Source organism: Desmodus rotundus, chromosome 8, assembly GCF_022682495.2.
Source record: "Desmodus rotundus isolate HL8 chromosome 8, HLdesRot8A.1, whole genome shotgun sequence".
NCBI classification, from domain to species: Eukaryota; Metazoa; Chordata; class Mammalia; order Chiroptera; family Phyllostomidae; genus Desmodus; species Desmodus rotundus.
The window spans coordinates 121,218,328-121,242,275 of NC_071394.1; the positions used below are offsets into that span (position 1 = coordinate 121,218,328).

At 43.6% G+C, this 23,948-nt stretch overlaps 1 protein-coding gene across 2 annotated transcripts in view; it reads left to right on the forward strand.

Moving 5' to 3' along the window:
* Positions 1-67: 67 nt before the first annotated feature.
* FBXL2 (F-box and leucine rich repeat protein 2) overlaps positions 68-23,948 on the forward strand; it is a 40,418-nt gene continuing 16,537 nt past the window's right edge. Inside the window, exons 1-5 of one of the 2 annotated variants that reach the window (XM_053929215.1) lie at positions 68-140; positions 6,945-7,006; positions 19,999-20,053; positions 20,327-20,401; positions 22,523-22,617. In XM_053929215.1, the coding sequence (XP_053785190.1) occupies positions 138-140; positions 6,945-7,006; positions 19,999-20,053; positions 20,327-20,401; positions 22,523-22,617 (290 nt within the window). In that variant the 5' untranslated portion in view covers positions 68-137. Of the gene's footprint in view, positions 141-6,944; positions 7,007-7,152; positions 7,247-19,998; positions 20,054-20,326; positions 20,402-22,522; positions 22,618-23,948 lie in introns of both variants that reach the window. The other variant, XM_053929214.1, reaches the window with a different exon arrangement.

A 23,948-nucleotide genomic window follows, 5' to 3' on the forward strand; every position in this document is an offset into this window, starting at 1 on the left:
TGCCCGCCGCTCGCCAATGGCAGTCTCCCGAGCCCACCTTGGGGACGGGGCGGGGCGCCCAGCTGGCGTCACCAGGACAACGGGCGTTGCCGCCGCCTTGTGACTCCGGCTGTGGGCGCGCTGGCGGCTCTCCGGCCATGGTGAGTCTGGGGGCCGCGCCGGCCCGGCCGCCCCGCCCTGGCCGGCCCTGGCTGTGTCCCTGGCCGGTCGCCTGCTAGGTTGCAGCGGGCGGCAGCAGGGTCGCGGAGAGGCCGGGCCGCGGCCTGCGGGGCTCCGGGGCTGGGCAGGGCTGGGCGGGCCCCGGGGAGGGGACCCCTGGAGGACGCGGGACGCCCGCCAGCCCCTGGCGACCGCGACGCAGCCGCTTTCTCTGCCGGCGACTCTCTGGGTCACTGCTGGGACCCCTCCCTCCTAGTGGACAGCGTGACGCTATTTGGCTCTAGCGAGCCTGGGAAGCCACCCTGAGAGGGTGTGGTCAACAAAAAAAGGAGATGTATCAATATCATGTATTTATATTAGCACTACGTTTATTGCAGCCTATGGGCTTCCTGTCTGGTTTCTGCAGTTATATATAAAAATATGCAATGCATGTGTATTTCTTTCAAATTCATCCTTCTGGCAGGTTTTTTAGCATGTGGAAATTTAAATTTGTAATTTTGGAGATTTCCCCTCCTTTTTTAAACAAATGGGGCAGGAGGATTTTATCTGCATGCAGCATCCTCAGGGATTCACAGTACATTACCTTAATTCCGTCAACTTGAGAGTGGGCATACCTCCTGGCGCCATTAACCTCGATTTTTAAAGCCGGACTTGAAGACTCAGCCGAGATATTGACTTAAACAGGACTCAGGAAATTGCCAGCCATAGGTGTGTTTTCTCCAGAGGCCTCCAAAGTGTGTAAAAGGAGAACAGAGCCCGACTCGCCACTTGGGGACACACCTTTGGCATAGAATATTGGAGAGGGGTTGGGGCCGGTAATAAGGAAATGCCTATTTTTAAGAAACAGGTTTCTTTCTTTCTGTTTTAAACCATCAGTAATTTAGTGGAGGTACTAAGTTGAGAATGCTGGGTGCCTCCCAAGTTCCAGATGGCCTTCTGGAGAGAAAAACCTCCCAGACTGGAACCTTGGCTGGCCCTGTTTTTTCTAAGTAAGGAGGAGCATTGTAGGAAGAGAAGGTGTATAGTGGGCATCTCTCACTGGCCCGAGAAGAAGAACAACTGGCCAGGTGCGTGGCTTGTTGGTAACAGGAAAAGAACATCACCCACAAATAACAGCAATGTTTTCTGTATCTTGTGTGTTTTTTTAATTCTGGACGGCTTTAAAGTGACAAATTAATGGAGCCCGCAAGAGCCTTAGAAGGTGAAATTTATAGAACTCTTGTGTTTTAAATATTGCAATGACTTACTTTTATATGTTATATGTGAGACAAGCCCTTACAGTTAAGGAAGAATATTCGGGAATTAATTTTCACAGCTCTCTGAAGTCTCATATTCCTCCTGTTGTCCGTTTTCTTTCGCTTCTCCTTCCCCCACCCCTTCCATTGTGACCCACAGTTCATCTTGATTTACTTGTGAATTTTGGAGTTTTATTTGCTCTAAAATAAAAGCATTTTTACCGTAGTTGTATACTAGTGGTTGCTTTGCTGAACTTAGAAATGCTTTGCTTTTGACGTATTGTTAAGCATTACGAATCTGTTTCCTGGAAGGGATTCAACTGAGTGGAAAGCTGATGTCTGAGCTCCAAGGGACGCGGGGAGTGAATGGCTGGTATAGGAGGGGGCACGAGGAGGCTGCCTGTATAACCCCCACAACTGTATTCGAGATCATAACATTACCCTTCATTAAATGCTTGAATTTAAACATACGACTTTAGCAGTTGATGTAAATGACTTTGCACGTGAATTTTGGAATTCTTTATTTCTCTCTAAAAATTTCTTCAATGAAGCCACTTGTTTCTATCGCCTCTATAAACCTAACGGCAGCCGACATTGATTTTGGATATTCTATGTGTGAGACACTTTTTTCTAAGCACCTTTATGTCTCATTTAACTATCACAACAACCCTGGAAAGATACCATTTCCCCATTTTAGAGGTGAGGACATTGAGGCACAGAGGGGTAATGTAACTTACCCAGGTCACCCAGCTGATAATTTGAGCCAAATTTCAAAACCAGGCAGTTTGTCACAGACCCTGCCTGTGTAAACACTGGATTAAACTAATGTGTAATGTATCATTATATGTTCCCCAATATATTTGCCATATATATATAATTCATTTTCTTACTTGGATTTTAATGTTTTGAGCACTTATGAGTGCTTAGATTTTGTTGCTCCTGCACTGGACTAGATGCCGCAGAACCAAGTAGGCGTGCCTAGCCCTCCCTCCCCTTCCTTTGCCCTCTCCTCTTTCACACAGATGAAATGAGGAAGAATTGACGAAGACAGGTTATGAGATTAGGGTCCACACTCGTGGCTGTAATAGCACTGAAAATTTCTCCCATCGCTTCGGTTTGTGTTCAGGAATTGGCATCTACGTTTTGTGAATCAGAAAGGCCAGGGCTTCACATAAAGGCGTTTAGACTTGGGGTGATAAAACTTCAGAAAATAAAACTTTGTTTTCTGAGTTTTTTCCTAATGGTAACTTTTACATTTATTTTAGTTGTATGTTCTAAAAGACATCAATGTTGTATAAAATACATAAAAACAGAAAATGTTCAAAAAGCAAATAATTGTTTAAACTTTAATTCATATGGATCAAAATATACATTAGGATACTAATTGCCGTTGGGTTTTCGTTATTGCTTACTATGCCATTCCTTTAGCGTGTAAGGCAGGTTGATTTTTCGGAAATTAAAACAACACTGTAGTATATACACTTTTCCCATTTTCATTCATTCTCTTGGACTTCCTCCTACTTTGGCACTTCCCTTCCTATAATGGTGCTGGAAGCAGCAGGTGAGGGAGAAACTTGAAAGTGTATCTGAGGTTGACAGACAGTTTTGGTCTGTTTGCCACCACCTGATATGATCCATAGTGAGATCTGTGTTAATAGATTGTGAAAAGAAGAGGTTTCTCTATTAATTTTTTTACCCTTGACAATGTTGGTCTCCCTTGGGTCTGCACTGGGGTTGGAACATAGCTGTTAGTACTTAATTTTAACAGTAATTCTCTTTCATAGAGCCTTTCACTGTGTCTAGTTTTAGGCCCATCACTTCACATTTCATTTAATCCTTCCAACATTCCTAGGAGATTGGCATCATAGCCATTGAACACTCTCAGATTGATTAGGCAATTTTCCCAGGGTCTCATAGTTGATGAGTGACAAGTGGCGGAGCCAGGACTTGAACTCGACCAGTTGTGTCTTCAAAGTCTGGCTTCTCAGCCGTCCCACCGTGGCTTCTTTTCAAACCAGAGATTGTGCCCCGCGCCAGGTGTGAGTGTACTACACCAAAATCAAGAGTCTCGGTGTCTTATCAGTTGAGCCCACAATCTCTTTTTTATTTTATGACGAACTCTTCATTGTACTAACGACATCCTGCAGCATTTACTTGGCTTCCCCCCGCCAAGTCCAGGCAACCAAAGCTCACATATGGACAGCCTTGGGTTGAACTCCACGTTGATCTCTGCCTTCCCTGCATCATTTTGTGTCTCACTTCTACCCAGTAGTGTCAACCTCGGCCACTGCCACTCCCAGCACCGGGGTGGCTGTTAAGGAGATGGGACTGGGGCAGAGGCATCTAAGGAAGCAGAGCAGTGCAGTCCCTGGGAGAGTTTTTTTGGAGTCAGAATCATACAATATGTGGCCGTTTGTATCTTCTTTCATGTGGCATTTAAGGCTCATTTCTGTTGTAATGTATATTAGTACTTCATTCCTTTGGATTGGTGAATAACTTTCCATTGTATGGACATACCGCATTTTGTTTATCTGCTCTTCAGCTGATGGACCTCGGATTGTTTCCACTTTTTGGCTATTAAAAATAATGCTGCTACGAACATTCACGTACAAGGTTTTGTATGGACACATTGTCATTTCTTCTAGGTAGTTTCCCAGGGTTGGAATTCCTGGTTTGGAGGGTAACTCTATGTTTACCCTTTGAAAAGTGCCAGACTGTTTTCCAAAGTGGCTGTTCTGGAACCGTTTTACGTTCTGACCAGCAGTGTGTGGGGGTTCTGATTTCTCCGCGTTCTCGCCGTTATGTGTTATCTGTCTGATTTTAGCCATCTTTGTGCCTGTGAAGCACCTTGTGTTTGTGATTTGTATTTCCCTACGGACTAATGAATGGTGTTGGACATTTTAAAAATGTGTTTATTGGCTGTTTGCATATCTTCTTCGCAGAAATGTCTATTCAAATTCCATGTCTGTTTTTAAACTGGTTTATTTATCTTTTTATTGTTGAATTATGAGAGTTTCTTTTAATATAGATTCTGGATACAGCCCTTTTATCAGATATGCTATTTGCAAATATTTTCTACTATTTTGTGGGTTTTCTTTTCTCTTTCTTGGTGATATCCTTTAAAACACAGAGGTTTTTGATTTTGATTAAGTCCAATTTTTCTGGTTTTTCTGTGTTTGCTTATACTTTCGGTGTATCATATCTAAGAAACCCTTACATAATTCAAGGTTACCAACATTTATACTTATGTTTTGTTTTGAGGTGGTAGTTGTAACTCGTATTTATCGAGGTCTTCGGTCAATTTTGGGTTAACTTCTTACATCGTGTGAGGTAGGGTCCACCTCTGTTGTGTGCATGCAGATAACCAGCTGGCCTGGCCCCGTTTGTTGAAACGACTGTTCTTTCCCCTATGGAATTATCTTAACACGCTTGTCGAGAATCAGTTGCCCATAAATACAGACTCTCGATTCCGTTCCATTGATCTGTATGTCTGTCCTTACGCCAGCACCACAGCGTTTCCGTTACCGCAGTTTTGTGGTGAGCTTTTTTTTTTTTTAGATTTTATTTATTTATTTTTAGAGAGAGTGGAAAGGAAGGAGAAAGAGAGGGAGAGAAATATCAGTGTGTGGTTGCCTCTCACGTGCCCCCTAGTCGGGACCTGGCCCAGAACCAGCGATGTGCCCTGACTGGGAATCGAACCGGTGACCCTTTGGTTTGCAGCCTGCACGCTCAATCCACTGAGCCACACCAGCCAGGGCTATGCAGGAAGCTTTGAAATCAGGAAGTGTGCATTGGTTTTCTTTTTCAGGATTACAGTTATGCATTGCTTAGTGACGGGGAGACAGTCTGAGAAATGCCTCCCTAGGCAGCGTCATCACTGTGTGAACTTAAAACAAATCCTGGTGGTGCGGCCTACTACACACCTAGGCCGTAGGGTATATCCTCTCGGTCCTAGGTTGTAAGCTTGTGCAGCGTGTTACTGTACTGAATACTATTCGCAATTGTCACACGATTGTAAGTATTTGTGTATCTAAACATACATAAACATGGAAAAGGTGCAGTAAGAATACAGCATAAAATCCCTGAGTGGTGTGGCTCATGTTGGCTGGGCATGGTCCCGCAAACCAAAAGGTGCCTGTTCGATTCCCAGTCAGGGCACATGCCTGGGTTCAGGGACCAGCGTTCAGTACCTGACTGGGGCACAATCAAGAGGCAACCGGTCAGTGTTTCTCTCTCACATCAATGCGTCTCTCCCTCTCTTTGCCCCTTCCTTCCCCTCTCTCTAAAAATAAAGAAATAAAATCTTTAAAAAGTACAGTATAAAAGATACCAACAGTACGGCTGTATGGGGCGCTGACCAGGAATGGAGTTTGCGGGACTGGAAGTTGCCCCGGGGGAGTCAGGGGGTCGGAATGATGACCGAGTGTGGAGGCCCCGGGACATTTCTGTAACACTGCTGTTCACTTGACAAACACCGCCCTCTGGCATCACCACACACACGAGCAGTGCATCACACTGCGACGCTCTGAGGCCGGCAACACCACTAGGGCCATGGGAATTTTCCCGCTGCGTTACCATCGTGTGGGGCCACCATCGTACATGCAGTAGTTCATCGACTAAGACGGGGTTATGAGCGCTTGATTTTACTGTGGCTGTTCTGGGCCTCCTGCCTTTCCACATGTATTTCAGGGTCAACTTTTTTTTTTTTTTAGTTTTTATTTTTTTATTATTATTTTTAAAAATTTTTATTCAGTTACAATTGCCTGCATTCTCTCCCCACCCCTCCACCCCACCCCAGCCAACCCCACCCCCCTCTCCCACCTCCACCCCCTAAATTTTTCAATAGAAAGGCAGCTGGTATTTGAATAGAGATTTCATTAAATTTATGGATTGGTTCGAGAAATGTGGCTAATTTAACACCATTAAATCTTCCAATTCATGAACATGGGATGTGAGTATATTTGACTTTTTAAGTTTCTCTCAACAATGCTTTGTGTAAGTTTTCAATATCTGTTTTGCATTTCTTAAAATTATTCATAAATATTTTATGCCTCATTGCTGTTGTAAAAGATTTTTTTTTTTAATGTCAGTTTCAGGTTATTCATTGCTAATGTGTGGAAATACAATTTATTTTTATATAAATATATCGTATTTGTATGCTGTATCCTGCAACCTTGATCAACTCCTTGATTAGGTCTAATAATTTCTTTTGTGATTTTAAAAGACTTTTCTATGTACAAGATTGTCATGTGTGAATAGAGGTTGTTTTAATTCTTTCTGATCAAGATGCTTTCTATTTATTTTCTTGCCTAATAACCTTGGCCAGAACCTCCAATACAATGCTGTATAGAAATGGCTGTGTTGCCACTTTTTTAATAAAATAGTGATGGGATATGAACTCTTCTTAAAGCTGTTAATATTGAAGTGTGGTGGCTTCATGAAATTAGTATCACATCTGTAGGACAGTGATTGGGGCGTTCTGACCTAAAAAAACATGTAACTTTTTTTTAATTGAGCAACACTAACAACTTCCCTTTTATCTCCTTTTAGGTTTTCTCAAATAATGATGAAGGCCTTATTAACAAAAAGTTACCAAAAGAACTTCTTTTAAGGTAAGTAAGTGTAGATAAGCTTTAGAAAAGAATTCAGATTTGATCCCATCATCAAATTCCAAGACAGTCTTCTTTCTCACTGTGAGTCCATAGCACAGAAAAACAGACAGAATTAGCCTAACTGACTTTTTGTTTTTGTTTTATAGAATGCTGTTCAGCTTGTTGTTAAATTTTACTTGGTCTAATCCAGAATGTACTAAGTATGTACCTAGCATTGGTCTGGATTCTTTTTGTAATGTGGTAAGTATTGTAATAACCCTCAGTAGGTGCCATTGTCTTGGTATCGGTAGATATCTCATGTAGTCGCTAACGTGAGCAGAGATTGTTGTTACGGTGATGAGTTCCTGAAGTCAAAGACCTTTAGCTGTTTTCTGATAAACTGGTTTTGAAACAAGTACAGTTATGTTCTCACCGAGCATTTAAAATGCTCTCGGCCTAAATATTGATGATTTTCTCCTTTTTATGAGAATTATGTGCTTGGTGACAGTGAGCACCATCTAAAATAGGCTTTTTGTCCTCTGTTGTTGGCACCCTGAATACACAGCCAGTGTATTTTCCTTGTCATTTTACCGAGGAAAAGCTATCAGCCATCAGTTGTTGATCCCCAGGCATTTTGGTCTCCTTTAGTACTCCCCCGTCATCACATAAATCTTATTTTAGGTTTGGATGTTGCATTTTAATCGTTCACAAATAAGAAATACGCATATGTATGGTCATCTTCGTGTGGCATTTCCCAAACTCTTCTTATGTTGGGTTGGCCAAAAAGTTTGTTTAGTTTTTTTCCATACGGTGGCTCTAGTAGCGTTTAGTTGTCTTTAACCTCATTCGAAACAATTTTGTTACATTGTATTGTGACAGCTGTTGTATCACTGTGCATTTTTAAAAATCTTATCAAAATTGGTGAATTTTTGTGTAGCCATTTTAATATTTCAGATGGAAGAAGATATGTGACATTTTCAGCATATTATGCTTTATTTTAAGAAAGGTAAAAATGCAGCTGAAATGCAAAAAAAGACTTATGCAGTGCACGGAGAAGGAGCTGTGACTGATGGAATGTGTCAAAAGTAGTTTGTGACGTTTCTCGACACTATTGACATTTTGGCCAAATAATTCTCTGCTGTGGGGCCGTCTTATGCATTGGAAGATGTTTAGCGGCACGCCTGGCCTCCACCCACTAGAAGCCAATAACGGAAGATAGCCGACATACTCAAAATATCCAAATCAATAAAGTTATTGGTGAAATGAAAAATGTGTCTCTTATTTCATAGAAAAAACTAAATAGAGTTTTGGCCAACCCAATATCACTGGCGTCACACCAGACAAACAAAAAGATGGGTTTTGTGCACAAGGAGTTTGGGAAACACCGGGCAAACAAAGCCGGTTTCCTCACCACACGGCTTCTCACAGCTCAGCACGCTGGAGGGCAGCGTGATGCTCCCGGATGGACAGTGGCCGCGGTTTAAACTTACCGTGGAACCCTTTTGATCCTCCACGGAGAAAAGGCAGGGAAGCGCTGGCACTCAGCGAGAGACCGACTGGCTGCCTGCATTCCCTGGCTGTGCTAAACCTCATCTGAACTCCTGGGGAATGCGTATGAATTTTGTCGGGCGTTCACCGCAGAGTCACTCTGTAAAGGCCACAGATTACTGGCCTTTGCTGTCCTCAGAAACAGGGTGAGCACTTAGCTCCTCCGCGGTGGGGATCGAGTTTCAGGGGCTTCAGAGGGCGTGTCGTGAGTCATCAGGTGTTGTCCGTCAGTGTCGTCCTGAGCTCGTGCTACTCAGCAAGTAAAACAGGAAACCAACTCATGACAGGCTCATGGGAAAACGACATCCATTATATTTTATTTCAATAAGACAAATATTTGTTGGGCTAAGACAGCATTTTTGGCATTGTAGACCGTTTGAAAGTTAAGCAAGTGGTAACCGGGGAAGAAGGAAATGTTGGTCCTGAACCCCGCGAGGTCCTGGTTAAGCACAATAAGCCATTAGAACCGGCCTGGCAGGGTTAGGCTGGCAGGTGGTGCCCACAACTGTGGGGGACGCTGTCCACTGCAGACTGCAGAATGGAGGTGTCCCCTGGAACTGTGCAAGGTTTCATTCTTGGTCTGAGCAGACCTCAAGCTGTAACACGAACGTGTCGTTTTTCCTTGGGGAATCGTAACCAGCTCCAGGCAGACCGTATTCGTCATCCAGCACTGGGTGTGGTTAAACCGTGCCCCTGAATGCCGCTGCTGTCTGTGACTCCAGGCTGCTAACTTCGTATTTTTTCCCTTCTGGTAGGTTTAGCTTTTACTCTGTACTCAGCCATGGAACAGTTTCTATCTATTGACAAAAAAAGAGAAAGAAATTATACTACTTTCTGTGCTAATGTGATTTCTGAACTGCTGTTTTAGAAATTTTAGTTCTTTTAAAGATCTGTGATGGAGCCAGCTGTCAAGAATCCCAGAGTTATAGGTTTTGTTTTTTTAAAGATTTTATTTATTTTTAGAGAAAGAGAAAGAGAGAAACATCCATGCGTGGTTGCCTCTCTCAAGTCCCCACCTGGGGACCTGGCCCATAACCCAGGCACGTGCCCTGCCTGGGAATTAAACTGGTGACCCTGTGGTTCGCAGGCCAGCGCTCAATCCACTGAGCCACACCAGCCAGGGCCTGGAGTTACAGTGTTTGAATCACGGCGCAAGGCTCATACATAGGTCGTTTTGCAAAAAGAATTGCCCTTTGAGAGCAAATATGCACAATGTATCCATTCGTAGGTTTGCATTCCCACCTCTGTCTTACCCTGGAGTCTGTCAGGGGCGCTTAGGTGTTCGAGCACTGCCGCTCTGTGCCTTCTCTGGCTTGTGAATCTCAAAATCAGCTCCCGTCAATTGTGGCATTTTAATTTTCATTGGCCTTTAAATCATTTCTGCCATTTTACCCTCAGACTTTATATTCTCAGAATAGCAGCTCTCCCCCTGCCTAGCTAACCTTTCTAAGCAAACCTGTGGAGGTCTGAGCCAGGTTATCAGGGCAACCATCTTCATCATCGGTAAAGCGAAGGTCTCCGCCTCACGGAGCTTTGGTGTTGGTTGATTGTGCTCCGGTAAATGATGTCTCTCTCACACTTGCAGTCTGTCCGAGGCTGACATTTTACTTCACCTTGTACTCGTCTTTGTGACAGTGCGGACTGTTTTCCCTCTCCTGGTTGAATTCCTACTCACCCAATCTTCCTGCGTCAATAGGTGTGATTCTTTGACTTTCCGGTCACCTTCCTCGCTTGCAGCCGAGGTCGTTTTCTCTCCCGCCGGTTTTGACTGCGTCTGTTACCTCCCCCTTAAACTCTGCCAGCTCCCGTTGCCGATCAAGTCAAGTGGGGCCTCAGCTTCCCCTGTGGACCGTGAACAAGTACGACCTGGGACGATGGGCTGCTTTTCATCTGTTTATGTCACTTTGCATCACTCAGAAAAGTCTGTGAGTGTTTTTCCATCTGAACGTCTTAATGCTAGTTTTAAGACACCCCAAAATTCACAGATTTCTTCTACCACCAATTTTTAGTTTGTTACTTCACAAGTTTTTTACAATTTTGCTTTTTCTACCAGCTTTCCCTCGTAAATTAGAGGTGTTCAAGTTCTGTCTCTCTCCCCTTCTCTCACACAGTGCAACAACACAGCTTGTGATTTTATTCTTCCGTGGAGTCAGTTATATGGGAGTCTCTCATTTGTTGTAATCTACATCTTTTATCAGTGAGTGCGTTGTTATTGCACACATGTGTCTTCATCGCTACTGTTTATATTACTTCTGGAGCCCGCCTTGGTTGAGCTTTCAGCGTCCCCACTGACCAGTCGTGGTCCCCAAGTGACTTAACTCTCTGGGCCATAATTTCACATGTCGAGGACTTGGCAAGAGTAACATTTCTTACCTTGTGTCATTGTTGCTAGCTCTCAGAGTACCTGGCATGTAATAAATGGTAACTAAGTGTTCGTTTCTTGTTATTAATTACTATCCGTTTTTGGAGGCCTGGCGACTCCCTCTGAGCCATTGGACAGTGCGGTCAGGTCTAGTGCGAGCAGCCGGCTGCCCTGAAACAGGCCTAACACATGCCGCTGCCAACAGTGTCTCAGAACAGAGCCTGCTTGTTAAGTAAGTTAGGGTAGCCCATCAGCCGACTTATATTGTAAAAATCAAGTCTTCTAGGAGCTTGATTGCGCATTCTTTAATATCGGCCGCGCCTGGTGGAAGTAGAGGCATCGTTGTCTCAGCCTCCTGTGTTTGCGTGGAACCAAGTGCTCTTTCTGTAGTCCTTCCTCTTGTTTAAAATGTCTTTTAAATAAGTGTAGTCAGAAGCTGGCCGACTTCCATTTACGGTGTTTTATTTTAGTTACTATTTAGTGCTCAATGTTGATGACGAAATCTTTATTCATGAATTAGTAATAGAATAATTGGAACCGAGCCATGAAATGTCTATTCTTTATCAGAAAATGTAATGGTTACACTTTTTTTTTTTTTTTTTTTTTTTTTTTTTTTTTAATATATTTATTGATTATGCTATTACAGTTGTCCCATTTCCCCCCCCCACTCCACTCCATCCTGCCCACCCCCCTCCCTCCCACATTTCCCCCCTATAGTTCATGTCCATAGGTCATACTTATAAGTTCTTTGGCTTCTACATTTCCTACACTATTTTTACCCTCCCCCTGTCTATTTTCCACCTATCATCTATGCTACTTATTCTCTGTACCTTCCCCCCCTCACCCCCTCCCACTCCCTTAATGACAACCCTCATGTTCTAGTTGTTTGCCTAGTTTGCTCTCGTTTTTGTTTTATGTGTGGCCGTTAATAACTGTGAGTTTGCTGTCATTTTTACTGTTCCTATTTTTGATCTTCTTTTTCTTAGGTAACTCCCTTTAACATTTCATATAATAAGGGCTTGGTGATGATGAACTTCTTTAACTTGACCTTATCTGAAAAGCACTTTATCTTCCCTTCCATTCTAAGTGATAGCTTTGCTGGATACAGTAATCTTGGATGTAGATCCTTGCGTTTAATCTTGGGTAATGTAATTATGATGTGCCTTGGCGTGTTCCTCCTTGGGTCCAGCTTCTTTGGGACTCTCTGAGCTTCCTGGACTTCCTGGAAGTCTATTTCCTTTGCCAGATTAGGGAAGTTCTCCTTCATTATTTGTTCAAATAAGTTTTCAATTTTTTGTTCTTCCTCTTCTCCTTCTGGCACCCCTATAATTCGGATGTTGGAACGTTTCAAGGCGTCCGGGAGGTTCCTAAGCCTCTCCTCATTTTTCCAAGTTCTTGTTTCTTCATTCTTTTCTGGTTGGATGTTTGTTTCTTCCTTCTGGTCCACACCATTGATTTGAGTCCCAGTTTCCTTCGCATCACTATTGGTTCCCTGTACATTTTCCTTTGTTTCTCTTAGCATAGGCTTCATTTTTTCATCTGTTTTTCGAATAGATTCAACCAAGTCTGTGAGCATATTGATAACCAGTGCTTTGAACTGTGCATCGGATAGGTTGGCTATCTCTTCGTCGCTTAGTTGTATTTTTTCTGGAGCTTTGAAGTGTTCTGTCATTTGGGCCATTTTTTTTTTTTTTTTGTCTTGGCGTGTCTGTTACTTTAAGGGGCGGAGCCTTAGGTGTTCCCAGGGGTGGGGTAATGCTGGTTGCTGCGCTGTGACGCTGTACGTGGGGGAGGGGCCGAGTGGGAGCAATGGCGCCCGCCTCACTCTCCTCCGGATTTCAATCTTTCACTCCGATACCCACAATCAAACTGGGACACTCTGGTGCTGGTTCCCGAGTAAGTGGGCCTGTGCACACTCTAGGCCCCTGTGGGTCTCTCCAACAACCTCTCCTGTGAGGCTGGGAGTCTCTCCTGCTGCCGCCCCAACGCCCACGGGCGTTTTCAGTCAGAGGTTTGAGGCTTTATTTCTCCCGTGCTGGAGTCCTGGGTTACGCGATCTGCTTCGCTCCCCGCCGTTCGTCCCGGTTTATCTGTGCACGAATGTGGGGCCGCGGGGTGCTACCCGCTGCTCTGCCTGTCCCGATCTCTGCCACTCTGAGTCCGGCCCTCTGGGTTTATCTGTGCAAATGTGGGGCCGCAGGGTCTGCTAGTGCTCGGACTGCCTGCGCCATTTGTCCCACACTCCGCCAGTCTCAGTCCCGCCACAGCCACGCGAGTCCTCTCCACCCTGGTGCCCGTCTCCGCCCCTCCTACCAGTCTGGATGAATGGTTATTTTCTATTTTCTTGGTGTTGGTCCCCCTTGCTGTTCGATTCTCTGTCAGTTCTGGTTGTGCGAGGAGGCGCAGTGTGTCTACCTACGCCGCCATCTTGGTTCTCCATGGTTACACTTTTAATAACGAGCTAATTAGCTTAGCTTTAACTTCTTTTGAAAATGTGGAGGGTCCAAACCAGAGAGAGGCTGTACCTTCATATGAGGCTAGTTTTGCTATTCTGGAGTCATTTTCTTTCTCCAGTCTTTTCTTTATTAGATTTTAAATTAAAAAGCTGGATAGCTCCGGCAAATGACACAATAAAAAGATGCACAGAGAAGAGATAGACCCCCTTTCACACACCTCAGCTCTCACGCTCTCGGGTAACAAGTATCGATACTACCTATACTTTTGGAAACATTCTGAAGTGATAAACTCTTTCTCACTTCCTCATAGTTACTCTTCACTGAGAGTTAGTGTAAGGCTTCCTCTGATTTCCTTTCAGAAAATGAGTCTTTGCGTTCCATAGTTCTGATGGGTTAGACTGGGGGGGAAAATAGTGGTGGCTGAATTTCAGAATTTCCTCATCTGGATGGTTGAAGTAAATGTACGTTTGTCTCAGAGTTGAGTTCTTCAGAGATGCTCTTAAAAGAAGACCCATGGAATTCAGGGTGTTTTTTTTTTTCTTTTCGTTTAGATAACATCCCTAAACCAATACTCTGAAACCTCAAATTTAACCTTTGCTTGAAGGACGTAATTGTTTTCACTGGTGTCCCTTGGGGTATGAGCACAGGCTTAGTGGTCTTTGAGAACCATTTTGTTTTCTGTATCCACGCCTCAAAGACTCGTCCTTTGCACCAAAGAGCTGAGCCTGTATTTTATCTCGGGGTGTACTACTCTAAGTAGGTAGTTCTCTGAAGAACGTGGAGAGGGCCTGGCATCGCTTTTTGGTGATCTGAGGACAGGGAAGAAGCGCACACACGAACGCCAAGAGTCACCACGCTGTGGGGCTTCCTGCCACTCTCCCCTCCCGCGATTTCTAGCAGAACACCGATGTGCCGGGGTCCAGTCCCCCAGACGTCCCTAAAGTTTTGTTAAATTCTGCTTCCAGTTCAGAGAAATCGCTGATATTCCTGCTTATCCTCCTTTTTATTTTAGCAGTTGTTCTGCATGTGTGCCACCCCTTGAGTCCACGGCGTACTGCTGATGCTTATTTTGGGAAAAGAGGAATGTTTCTTGAGTGCCCTGTAGCAATTTCATTATCACCACTTGATACTCAAAACAGTCTTTTAAAGTGCATAGAACAGTTAATCATCGTCCTCACTTTATCAGTGAACAATCTGAGGCTCAAGGGTTGAATGAGTCAGTCAAGGTTCCACAGTTGTTAAAAACACGGTGTGTGAGGCTTGAAGGGTCGGCCTGGGTCTGAGACTTCAGCCGAGGCCTATTTGGTTTTTTTAAAGATTTTTTACTTATTTTAGACAGAGGGGGTGGGGATGAGAGAGGGAGAGAAACATCAGTGTGTGGTTGCCTCTCACATGCCCCCCACTGGGGACCTGGCCTGCAACCCAGGTATGTGCCCTGACTGGGAATCGAACCATTGACCTTTGGTTTGCAGGCTGGCGCTCAATCCACTAAGCCACACCAGCCAGGGCAGCTGAGGCCTATTTACATTGAATCTCCTGTTCTTCTATATCTCATTGCTTTTCAGTCAAAAAATTGTTTGCACAGTATTAGTTTTACAATCTACCAAGAATACCTCACGTATAGACCTATAAAAGATAAGGCATATAACAGATTATTCAGCTTATAAGTCATATGTCTAATCAAAAATAACCTAGCTTATGTACCTAAGTTTTGTTTTGTTTTGTTTTTTTGCTACAGTAATGGAAGTGAAGGATAGTCGGTATTCTACCAGGGGTGTCCAACCTGTGGCCTGCAGGCCACATGCAGCCCGGGATGACTGTGAATGCGGCCCAACACAAAATCACACACTTCCTTAAAACATTATGAGATATTTTTGTGACTACGTGTCACAATGTATTTAACGTGTGGTCCTAGACAACTCTTCTTCCATTGTGGCGTAGAGACGCCAAAAGGTTGGACCCCCTGCATGCCGTAGCAGAGCATTCGGTATTCCATGCTATTAGTTGTCGTCAAAGAAGAGGAACACCTGACTTCCGGATCCTATAACCTTATAACTGGGCTAGCGTGAAAACACAAGGAAAAAAATGGCTATAAGAAGATAAAAGAGCAAATACGTAGTTCGAGAAAGAAATAATCTCAGTGTGCTCATAACTGGAGTAGTTAGCAAATCAGCAAGGCTGGGATTTTAATGCCACCCAGACAAGGGAAATGAGGCCTTCATGGACAAGGGGAGGAACTGAATGTGACCCCTACATAAGGCAGAGACCCTGGAACGTTCCCCTACATCGTGTAAGATGGGAGTAAAAAGAAAAAGAAAACCCAGAAAACAAACAAAATTTGTTTCTGACCTGGGCTTTGGGTGAAGGGGAAAACGTCTTGAGAAATCTGATCTCATGTATATAAGATTTAGAAAGTCTAAGCTTAGAAATTAACTTAAAGTTTATGCCAGAAAGATGAAATCTTTGAGAGAACTTGGCACAATCAAATATAAAACAATTTTATAGGGTCATTTCAAGAACCAAGACGCATGAGCTTTCCACACATTAGTAATTAGATGAAAACGAGGCCAGGATAATTGGAAGACACCTAAGGACCCAATCCACAGTAAGGACCAGTAAATGGAGTGAATGTCCATTAGGCGAAACTGAAAAGGAACAGAGGACTGGAAAATAGAGACAGGAAATTTATACGTAATTCGGCACAGAGAGAGAAAAATACGGAAATACAGAAAAGGTTAAGAGACCCAGAAGATGAGATTAGATGGTTCAACATACGTGTGAAGGAAATTACAAAGAGTACAGCGACTGTGTGGGAGGGGCAATATTTACAGCTAAGCAGCTGAACGTTTTTTTTAATGAGGCCAGTATTACTCTAATACCAAACTAAATGAGAATGTTATTTTAAAAAGTTAAATCTATAGTTTGGCGTGCGGGGGCTGGGTGGAGGAGGGCAAAGGCAGGGAATATGGAGACATCTGTAATAGTGTCAGCAATAAAAAATAAATTATAAAAAAAGAATTGAATATATGGATATTAAACTACTCCCTGCACAAAGCCAATGAAATGTGTAATTAGAAAATTTTTTTGGAAACTTCTCAGCCATTATTGCCTTAAATATTTCTTTCGGTATTGCTATTAGGTGTATGAGGGGGGACCCCCAAAATCCGGAATTATCTTCTGGAGGGCAGTCCCCTTGTAATACAGGCTTCTCCCACTAGGTGCATATTCTAGGAACACATCTGTATCAGTGTACCAGCTGGTGGTGTTGTGAGAGGTTGCATTAGGCTTCAGTTAATTTTTCTGAAGACTCAACACATTTGCCCATTTCATGAAGAGTGATTTATGAGCTCACCTGCCCACACTGCACTGAGTGTTCAACAGTTTTTGACCAAAAATGGCATAAACCCTGTACCCCACCTTCCCCATTCACCTGATCTCCCCCCAAGTAACTTACTTTTTTGTTTCCCTGGATGAAAAACATCCTCAAAGGGAAACGTTTTGCTAATGTTGAAGAGGTGAAACAAAAAATGGCAGAAGCACTAAAAGGCATCAACATCAATGAGTTCAAAAACTGTTTAGAGCAGTGGAAAAAATGTCTCGATAGGTGTATTGCATCCAATGGAGAGTAGTTTGAAGGTCACTGAAGTTTAAACATGTAAGAATAAATACCCACATTTTTATTTTATTTTATTTTATTTTATTTTAATACCCACATTTTTATAAATAAATTACGTTTTATATGTCCCCCCTTGTATGTTACATCTTTCATAGCTGCCCCACAATTCAGCTTTTGAGATAGCACAAGATTTTATTCCTTAGTTCTACTAATATGAATCACATTGATTGATTAAAAATGTTAAATCAATGTTTGACTTAACCATGATGTGTTAAATCTTTTTATATATCACTGGATGTGATCTACTAATACATTGTTTAGGATTTCTGCATAATGTTCACAAGAGAGACAGGTCTATAGATTTTCCTTCTTGTAGTTATGGGTACGTTTCTGGATTGGAAGACTTAATATTGTAAAAATCTCAATTCTCCTTCAAGTTCCTATAAATCAGTGAAATCCCATTAAAAAAATTGCATCAGGTTTTCTTGTGGAAATTGACGTGCTGATTCTAAAACATAAGTAGAAATTCAAAGAACCAAGAATAGCCAGCAATAACCAAGATCATCTTGATGAATAAGAGTTGAAGGACTTACATTACCAGGCATCGGGACTTGTTACAAAGCTTCGTGATTAAAATGCTCTCACTGGCACAGGGGCAGGCAAACCGACCAAGGGAGCAGAACACAGCGTCCACAGGTACATCCCCTCTGTGTGCCCCTGCGTGTGTGTTGGTAACCGAGTTCCACGGTAGAGCTTTCCTAATTAAAGCTGAAGTTATCACCTTTGAGTAGGAAGTCATTTCTGGAAGAAAATGGTCCGGAAGGGCCAGGATTCAATACCGCACTGCTCTACCTCTGGCAGCTGTCTCTGATTCTGCTGCCGGTGTCCCCGGCTGTGCCACTCAGGGCGTGGATTTTATTCATTGGAACGTGCCTCAGGAATTTGGCTTAGGCTGCAGGTTGGCAGTTTGGGGTGCAAGTTCAACCCCAGGGAAGCGTGGGGGCCTTGGGAAGAGGGGAAGTAGTGTAAGTACGAAAGCCGATCTGTTCTTCGTTCAATAACCGTGGCGTGCGACAGTGAGCGTGAGATGAGGACTGCCAGCTTGTGTGCACCTGCCGGTTCTCCCGTGTGTCTGAACATGTGAGCCTCCTGCCTCAGTCACCGTGGCCCTAGCATTGAAAGGTAGGCGTTGTCCATGCCCACAGACCACTGCCCCAGCTGTTCAGACGAGAAAGTAGCATCTCGTCCAGTCCTCAGGGGAAGCTGCGTTCAACTTCAAGGTGGTTTGCAGAGTGCTCATGCGCTCGGGCCCTCCAGCCAGACTACCTGGGTTCTCATCGTAGCTCCGTCCTTTCTGTCCGTGTGGCCTGGGCAGGTCCCTTAACCCCTCTGTGCTCAGTGTCCTCAGCTGTAAAGTGGAGGCTGCATTGTCGTGACCGTTCAATGACCAATATAAACCGTGGCTGGCGCTTAGTAAGTACATAATGGATGTTAACTGTTGTTATCGTTATGCTGCCAAGAGATGATAGAGTGTGTTTTCCAGGGTGGTCCATTCGTAAGGGATTTTCAAGGAAAACTTAGCCACCCCCCTTTTCACCTTCAGCTTGTACTGCAGAACCCAACCCCAGCGTGAAATACGGTTCTGCTGTACCACACTCGCTTCTCTGCCTGGTCCTTGGTCTTGTAGGGAGCTGACAGCGGCTCACTGTGGAATGGTCGTGTGGCACAGGACGTGGACATCTGAGGCAGGAGGGCTTGCGGGTGGGGCAAGATGGGCTCCCACAGAGGCAGTGCAGGTGTGCGAACACCCTGAAATGTGTTTGTGTGTGTATTTAAGTACAGATTTGCAGCCACTGGCATTTTCCTGTGTGCAGAGTTCTACTGAGTCTTTGAGGGTCAGTGCGGCCGGTGTGCGTCTGTCCTTTGCTTTTTACTAGAAAATGGTTGGGGCCTCTATTAAGAATGGTGTTTGTGCCAACGCTAGCCTTGCGGTGCTGCCTGTGAGTGGGTTGTCACAGGCTACCACTCTCCGCCGTTTTGTCACTAGGCGTCCCCGTGCCCATGGATGTTCAACTCACCGCTTCCCGTTGTCTTTGAAGAAGTGTGAAGAACTTACAGGTGGCTGTTTGCCTTCTCCCCCTTCTCCCCCTTCCGCACACGGAGCAGACGCTCATATTTACCTTCCGGGACTGTAAGAATTAAGATCCTATTATTGTCCCTGATCTCATCCCGTCCACCTGTCTTCTCATAGAAAAGATGTTGTTTGTCTTCCGCTGTGACTGTACAGGACCGAGGCGCACGCAGCACTCGGTCACTTCGCTGTCATCAGCAACTGGTCTCCTCCACTGCCACGATGCCCGGGCCTGGCTCAGCCCCCGGCCGTGACAGCTCCTGCTTCCTCTAGGGGCATTACTGGTGCCAGCTCAGTTTTTGGTTTGCTTCTCTCTGCTTTTCTTTTTCCTCATCTTTCCCATCTTCTGTGGCTTCCTGGCTTTTTGCTCACAGAAAACTGGTCAGTTATGGACTTTGAGCTCCATCTTTCCGCCCAAATGGGTTTTATCATGGAGCTTTTCTTGGCCGTGTTGTCTGAGGCTCAGGCACCTGAGCCTGTTTAGCATCTGCCACCCAAAGAGGGGTTTGCGCTGTGTGTCTGGGGCACCAGAATTGGGTGAATTTAGCTCTTACCAGGCACAGTTCCTGGGACATTCGCGTCGGTCTCTGAGTAGAACACGTTATGGTTTGTCTCATGTCCATGCCTAGAACAAAGGAAATAAAAGTTTAATTTAAAAAGTTCTGTTTTAAGGGGATTTGTGTAATGTGTCTAAAACAGCTTGGGAATGAATGTGCAAACATTTAATATTTCACAGTAGTATGTAAAATTACAGTGTACTTGTGTATTACAAATTGAAGAATCTTGAAAAAAACTTATTATATATCCAGATGGAGAATTAGACTATATCTTTCAAGTTACAAATATCCTGAAATGTTAACCCCATCTCATTTTTTGTTTTTTTCCCCCCTTTCTTCTTAGAATATTTTCCTTCTTGGATATAGTAACTTTGTGCCGATGCGCACAGATTTCCAAGGTAGGATATTCACCAGATTTTTAATCAGTAAATGCCAAGTTTCATTCATAGAATGAGGATGAATTTTAGTTCAAGTAAACAGTTACAAATTAAATGTCATCTCTTACATTTAATGTAACTCGGTGTTGTTACCATTCCATATTTGGTGATCAGCCGAATGTATATCAAGAATAAAAGTTTGAAAATACAAAGGTTGGATCAGACTTTCTTTAATGGTCTCAATACATGTCTCTCTTTCACCCCAATCCCTGTTCCTTGACAACCCCCTCCCAGGCTTGGAATATCTTAGCCCTGGATGGAAGCAACTGGCAAAGAATAGACCTTTTTAACTTTCAAACCGATGTAGAGGTAAGTTAACCTTGTTTTAGATATAAGACTTTTTAAAAGATCAGTGAACTCCTCACTCCTTCCTGCCTTTTTATTTTGCTGCATTTAGATTTAACTTGAAGGTGGGCAGGTAGAGCGGAGAGGGAGAAAACCTGGAAGGTATTTTCATACATCAAGACCAAAAATCTGCTTGTGTTTTACTTTGCTCTGTATCCGTAATAGGTTACTTGTCCACCGTGTTCATATTAATAATCCTGAGTTTTACCCCTCAGCCTTTCAAAGCCTCACGAACACCTGCTTCAGTGCTGTGCCAGCAGCAGACGATGGACAAATGTTTTTTGATCGGAAAGGTCCAGTGAGGATTCTAATTCACCACCAAGGATGGAGAAGTGGCAGAGTGGGGACCCGGGAGCGAGGCTGGAGGTGTCGCTGGGGTGTCGCTCCAGCTTGGCCACTCCAGCCATTTAATTTCTCAGTGCCTCCGTTTTATTTTCTATAAAATAATATTTAAGGCTTTTTATAGTTCCAGGATCCTGGTGTATTTATCTGGAAATATGTGTATCTGCATTTAAGAGTGGTAAACCACCAAATGAGAAAAGTTTATTTTAAAAAGCTTTAATATTAAAATCCAATTTCTAATCCACCCTCAAAGAGGGAATTAACAAAGCACGTTGCCTGTAATAATTGTCTAGAGTGCTGTTTGAAGGACCTGGAGATTCTGAAGTTTATTATCTACCCAGAGTTGGGAAAATCTCATTCTAGTTTAGCCAACTACAGTTATACAGCAGTGGAATTGCGTTTTAATTCATTTATACATATAGCATGTTCATCCAGTGGTTTTTACCAAATTGTAAGTTTTGTGTCTTTTTCAATGGATAAGGAAATGAATGTGTGTAAAACTGAAATGGGCCCAGTTTCCTGGTGTGAGTTACGTAGCCGGGTGTTCCCGGGAAGAGCTAACGGCCGGTTGTGGAGGCCCTCCGCCCCCTTCTCTCGGTTACGCGCTGTGGCAGAGTCTCTGGTCCCATCTCCAGCCAGCTGGCAGAGCACCTACAGCAAGTGGGGCTGAGGGCGGGGTTTCCGACAGTTGGTTTCCTCTCCGGCGCTCTGAGCTTGGAGGGGGGTTGGGGGACTTCAGGGGGTCACATCCGCCCTGGGAAGATAAGTTCCAGCCCTGGCTTGGACTGTGGTCCCTGAATAAGGAGTTCTCCAGGGCTCTTTCCAGATTTAATGGCAGCGATCGTACCAGCGCCCCACCCAGACACGCTGACATGTGCGATTCCTCGTCAAAGTGATAATCTCTGGATCTTTAGTCATTGTGTTTACTTAGTGAAACTGAGGAGAACATTAAAGTCCCCAAATTGTAGTGATTTCTGTTGGCCAGTGGACAGTCATTATTTTAAAAAGCTTTTGCAAGATTTTTCTCTCTTTTTCTGTGGTTCTTATTGTCTCCTTGGTTTTCTTTGATGCTTTTTCCAAACTATACAACTTTTTGGAAGGCATTTTAAAAACTTTTAAATTCAGATATTAAAAATACATGTTCCAGACATGCTCTTCCTTCCCTTTAACGTGAAGTGGTGGACAGGACGCTTAAGTGGGTGTTAAATGAGCCATAATAGATACAACACGGTGTGAAAATCGAGTCCGAAAAAGTGAAAGTGCTTCATCCATGTCCAGTCGCCCTTTTCCTCCTCAGTGCTCAGCCCCACGTCCTCCTTCAGGACAAGTGCAATGAAGCCAGGGAGGATGAGGAGTAACTTTTATGATACATTTTCCGACATTCAGATTGATAATGTTTAGTTGCAATTGAATTTTTTGTCTAAGCAACATTGTTTTAGATCTCTGCCCAGCAGCCCAGGGTTTCCACAGCTGACCTCAGAAAGCCTTGTGATTGGTGGAGTAGCTATGAGCCCCGGGCAGGGAGACCTGCCTTCAGAGCTACAGCTTTCAAAACGTAATGCACTTAAAAAAAAAATAAGGCTTTAATTGAAAACATTTTTCAATGTGTGCAGCCCCCTCATGCTTCAGGGACAGAAGTGGGGTATTGGAGGAACCAATCTCTTCTCTTACACCTGGAAAAATATTCAGTCCTGTTAGAAAAGCAGCACGAAAAACATTGCTTTCCAACACTCTTGATTCCAGGGTCGAGTGGTTGAAAACATCTCAAAGCGATGTGGTGGGTTCCTGCGGAAGCTCAGCCTTCGAGGCTGCATTGGAGTTGGGGATTCCTCCTTGAAGTAAGTCGGACCACAGCGACTCATTCAGGCTGGGGCGGACATGTTCATCAGCAAAACCGAACCAAGCGAGCTGTGTGCTTTTCTTCTGTGAAATTCTTTCTGTGGAAATGTGCGTAGTCGTGAGAGAGCCTTGACTTTGGAGTCAGCAGGCCTGGATTAGAAAGTGCGCTCCACTGCTGTTTGGGACGTGACCTTGGGAGGAATTACTTCCCCTCCGTGAGTGTCAGTCCCTCTTCTGCAAGGCGAAGGCTGTGACAGCACCTGTGCAGGAATGTCAGGAGTATCACGTGAGACGACTTGTGTGAAGTGCCTGGCACGTAATAACATTGTAATATCAGTTCACCTGTCTTCTGTTCCCTTCTTCCCACTTTCCTTCTCATAATAGTGGCTACCTTTTTATGGGCATTCTACTAATTAACAAAATAATTCTTTCAAAAACTTCCTTAGCATAACCTGGAATTTTCCTTATCCACAATGGCATGTGATTATCATGTTCATTTTGTTATAGTCAGCAATATATCTTATCCAACTAAATGTGTATATATATATATATATATGCCCACCTCTTACTGGATAGCCGTCATTTATTGGAAATGTTACTAACCCAGTGTTAAAGTGCTTTGAGCTTTTCTGGAGACAAGACGTAATTAAAACTTTTATGTCCTTCTCCCTGTGGCTTCTGGTATAGTTTGAGGTGAGCTGGTTAGGACACACGCTGCCCCCTAGACTTTGTCCTTTGCAGACGAAGCATTGCTACAGTGTACCCCAATTGCAGACTGCCAGGAAGAATGTGCAGTATATAGAAATTACAGACAGTAGAATTCGTCATTGAAACATCTGCTACACCATTGCTAAGAAAATTGATTCATAACATCTTTTAAGGATCAAAACACTCTCTTTAAATGTTATGGAACAAAGTGATTTTAAACAAAAAATCAAACTGAGATCATCAGACCAAATTTTTTGCTACTTCAAAAGCTTTGTAAACCTGTAGAATAGGTTGAGTCTATTTTAACAGGAGGCTTAAATGAACCAAATAGGGCCCAAGATAATTTACAGTAGAGATCGTAAGTCTAATAGTGGTTCCATTTATTTTAGTAGAAGCTAAAATAAATGTAGTGGAAAGTAACATAAATGTGATTTGGATTGTCAATGAGGAATATCAGAGAAATATATTCTTATCTTGTCAATTGAAATAAAGCCATATATACTAGCAAAACTATTCTGCAAGGCTAAGAATGTTCACTGGTTTACCCTAAGTTTTAGAGCATAAGCCTAAATTAACATCTATAAATTTTTGATACGAGACCAGAATACTGCCTCGTATTATC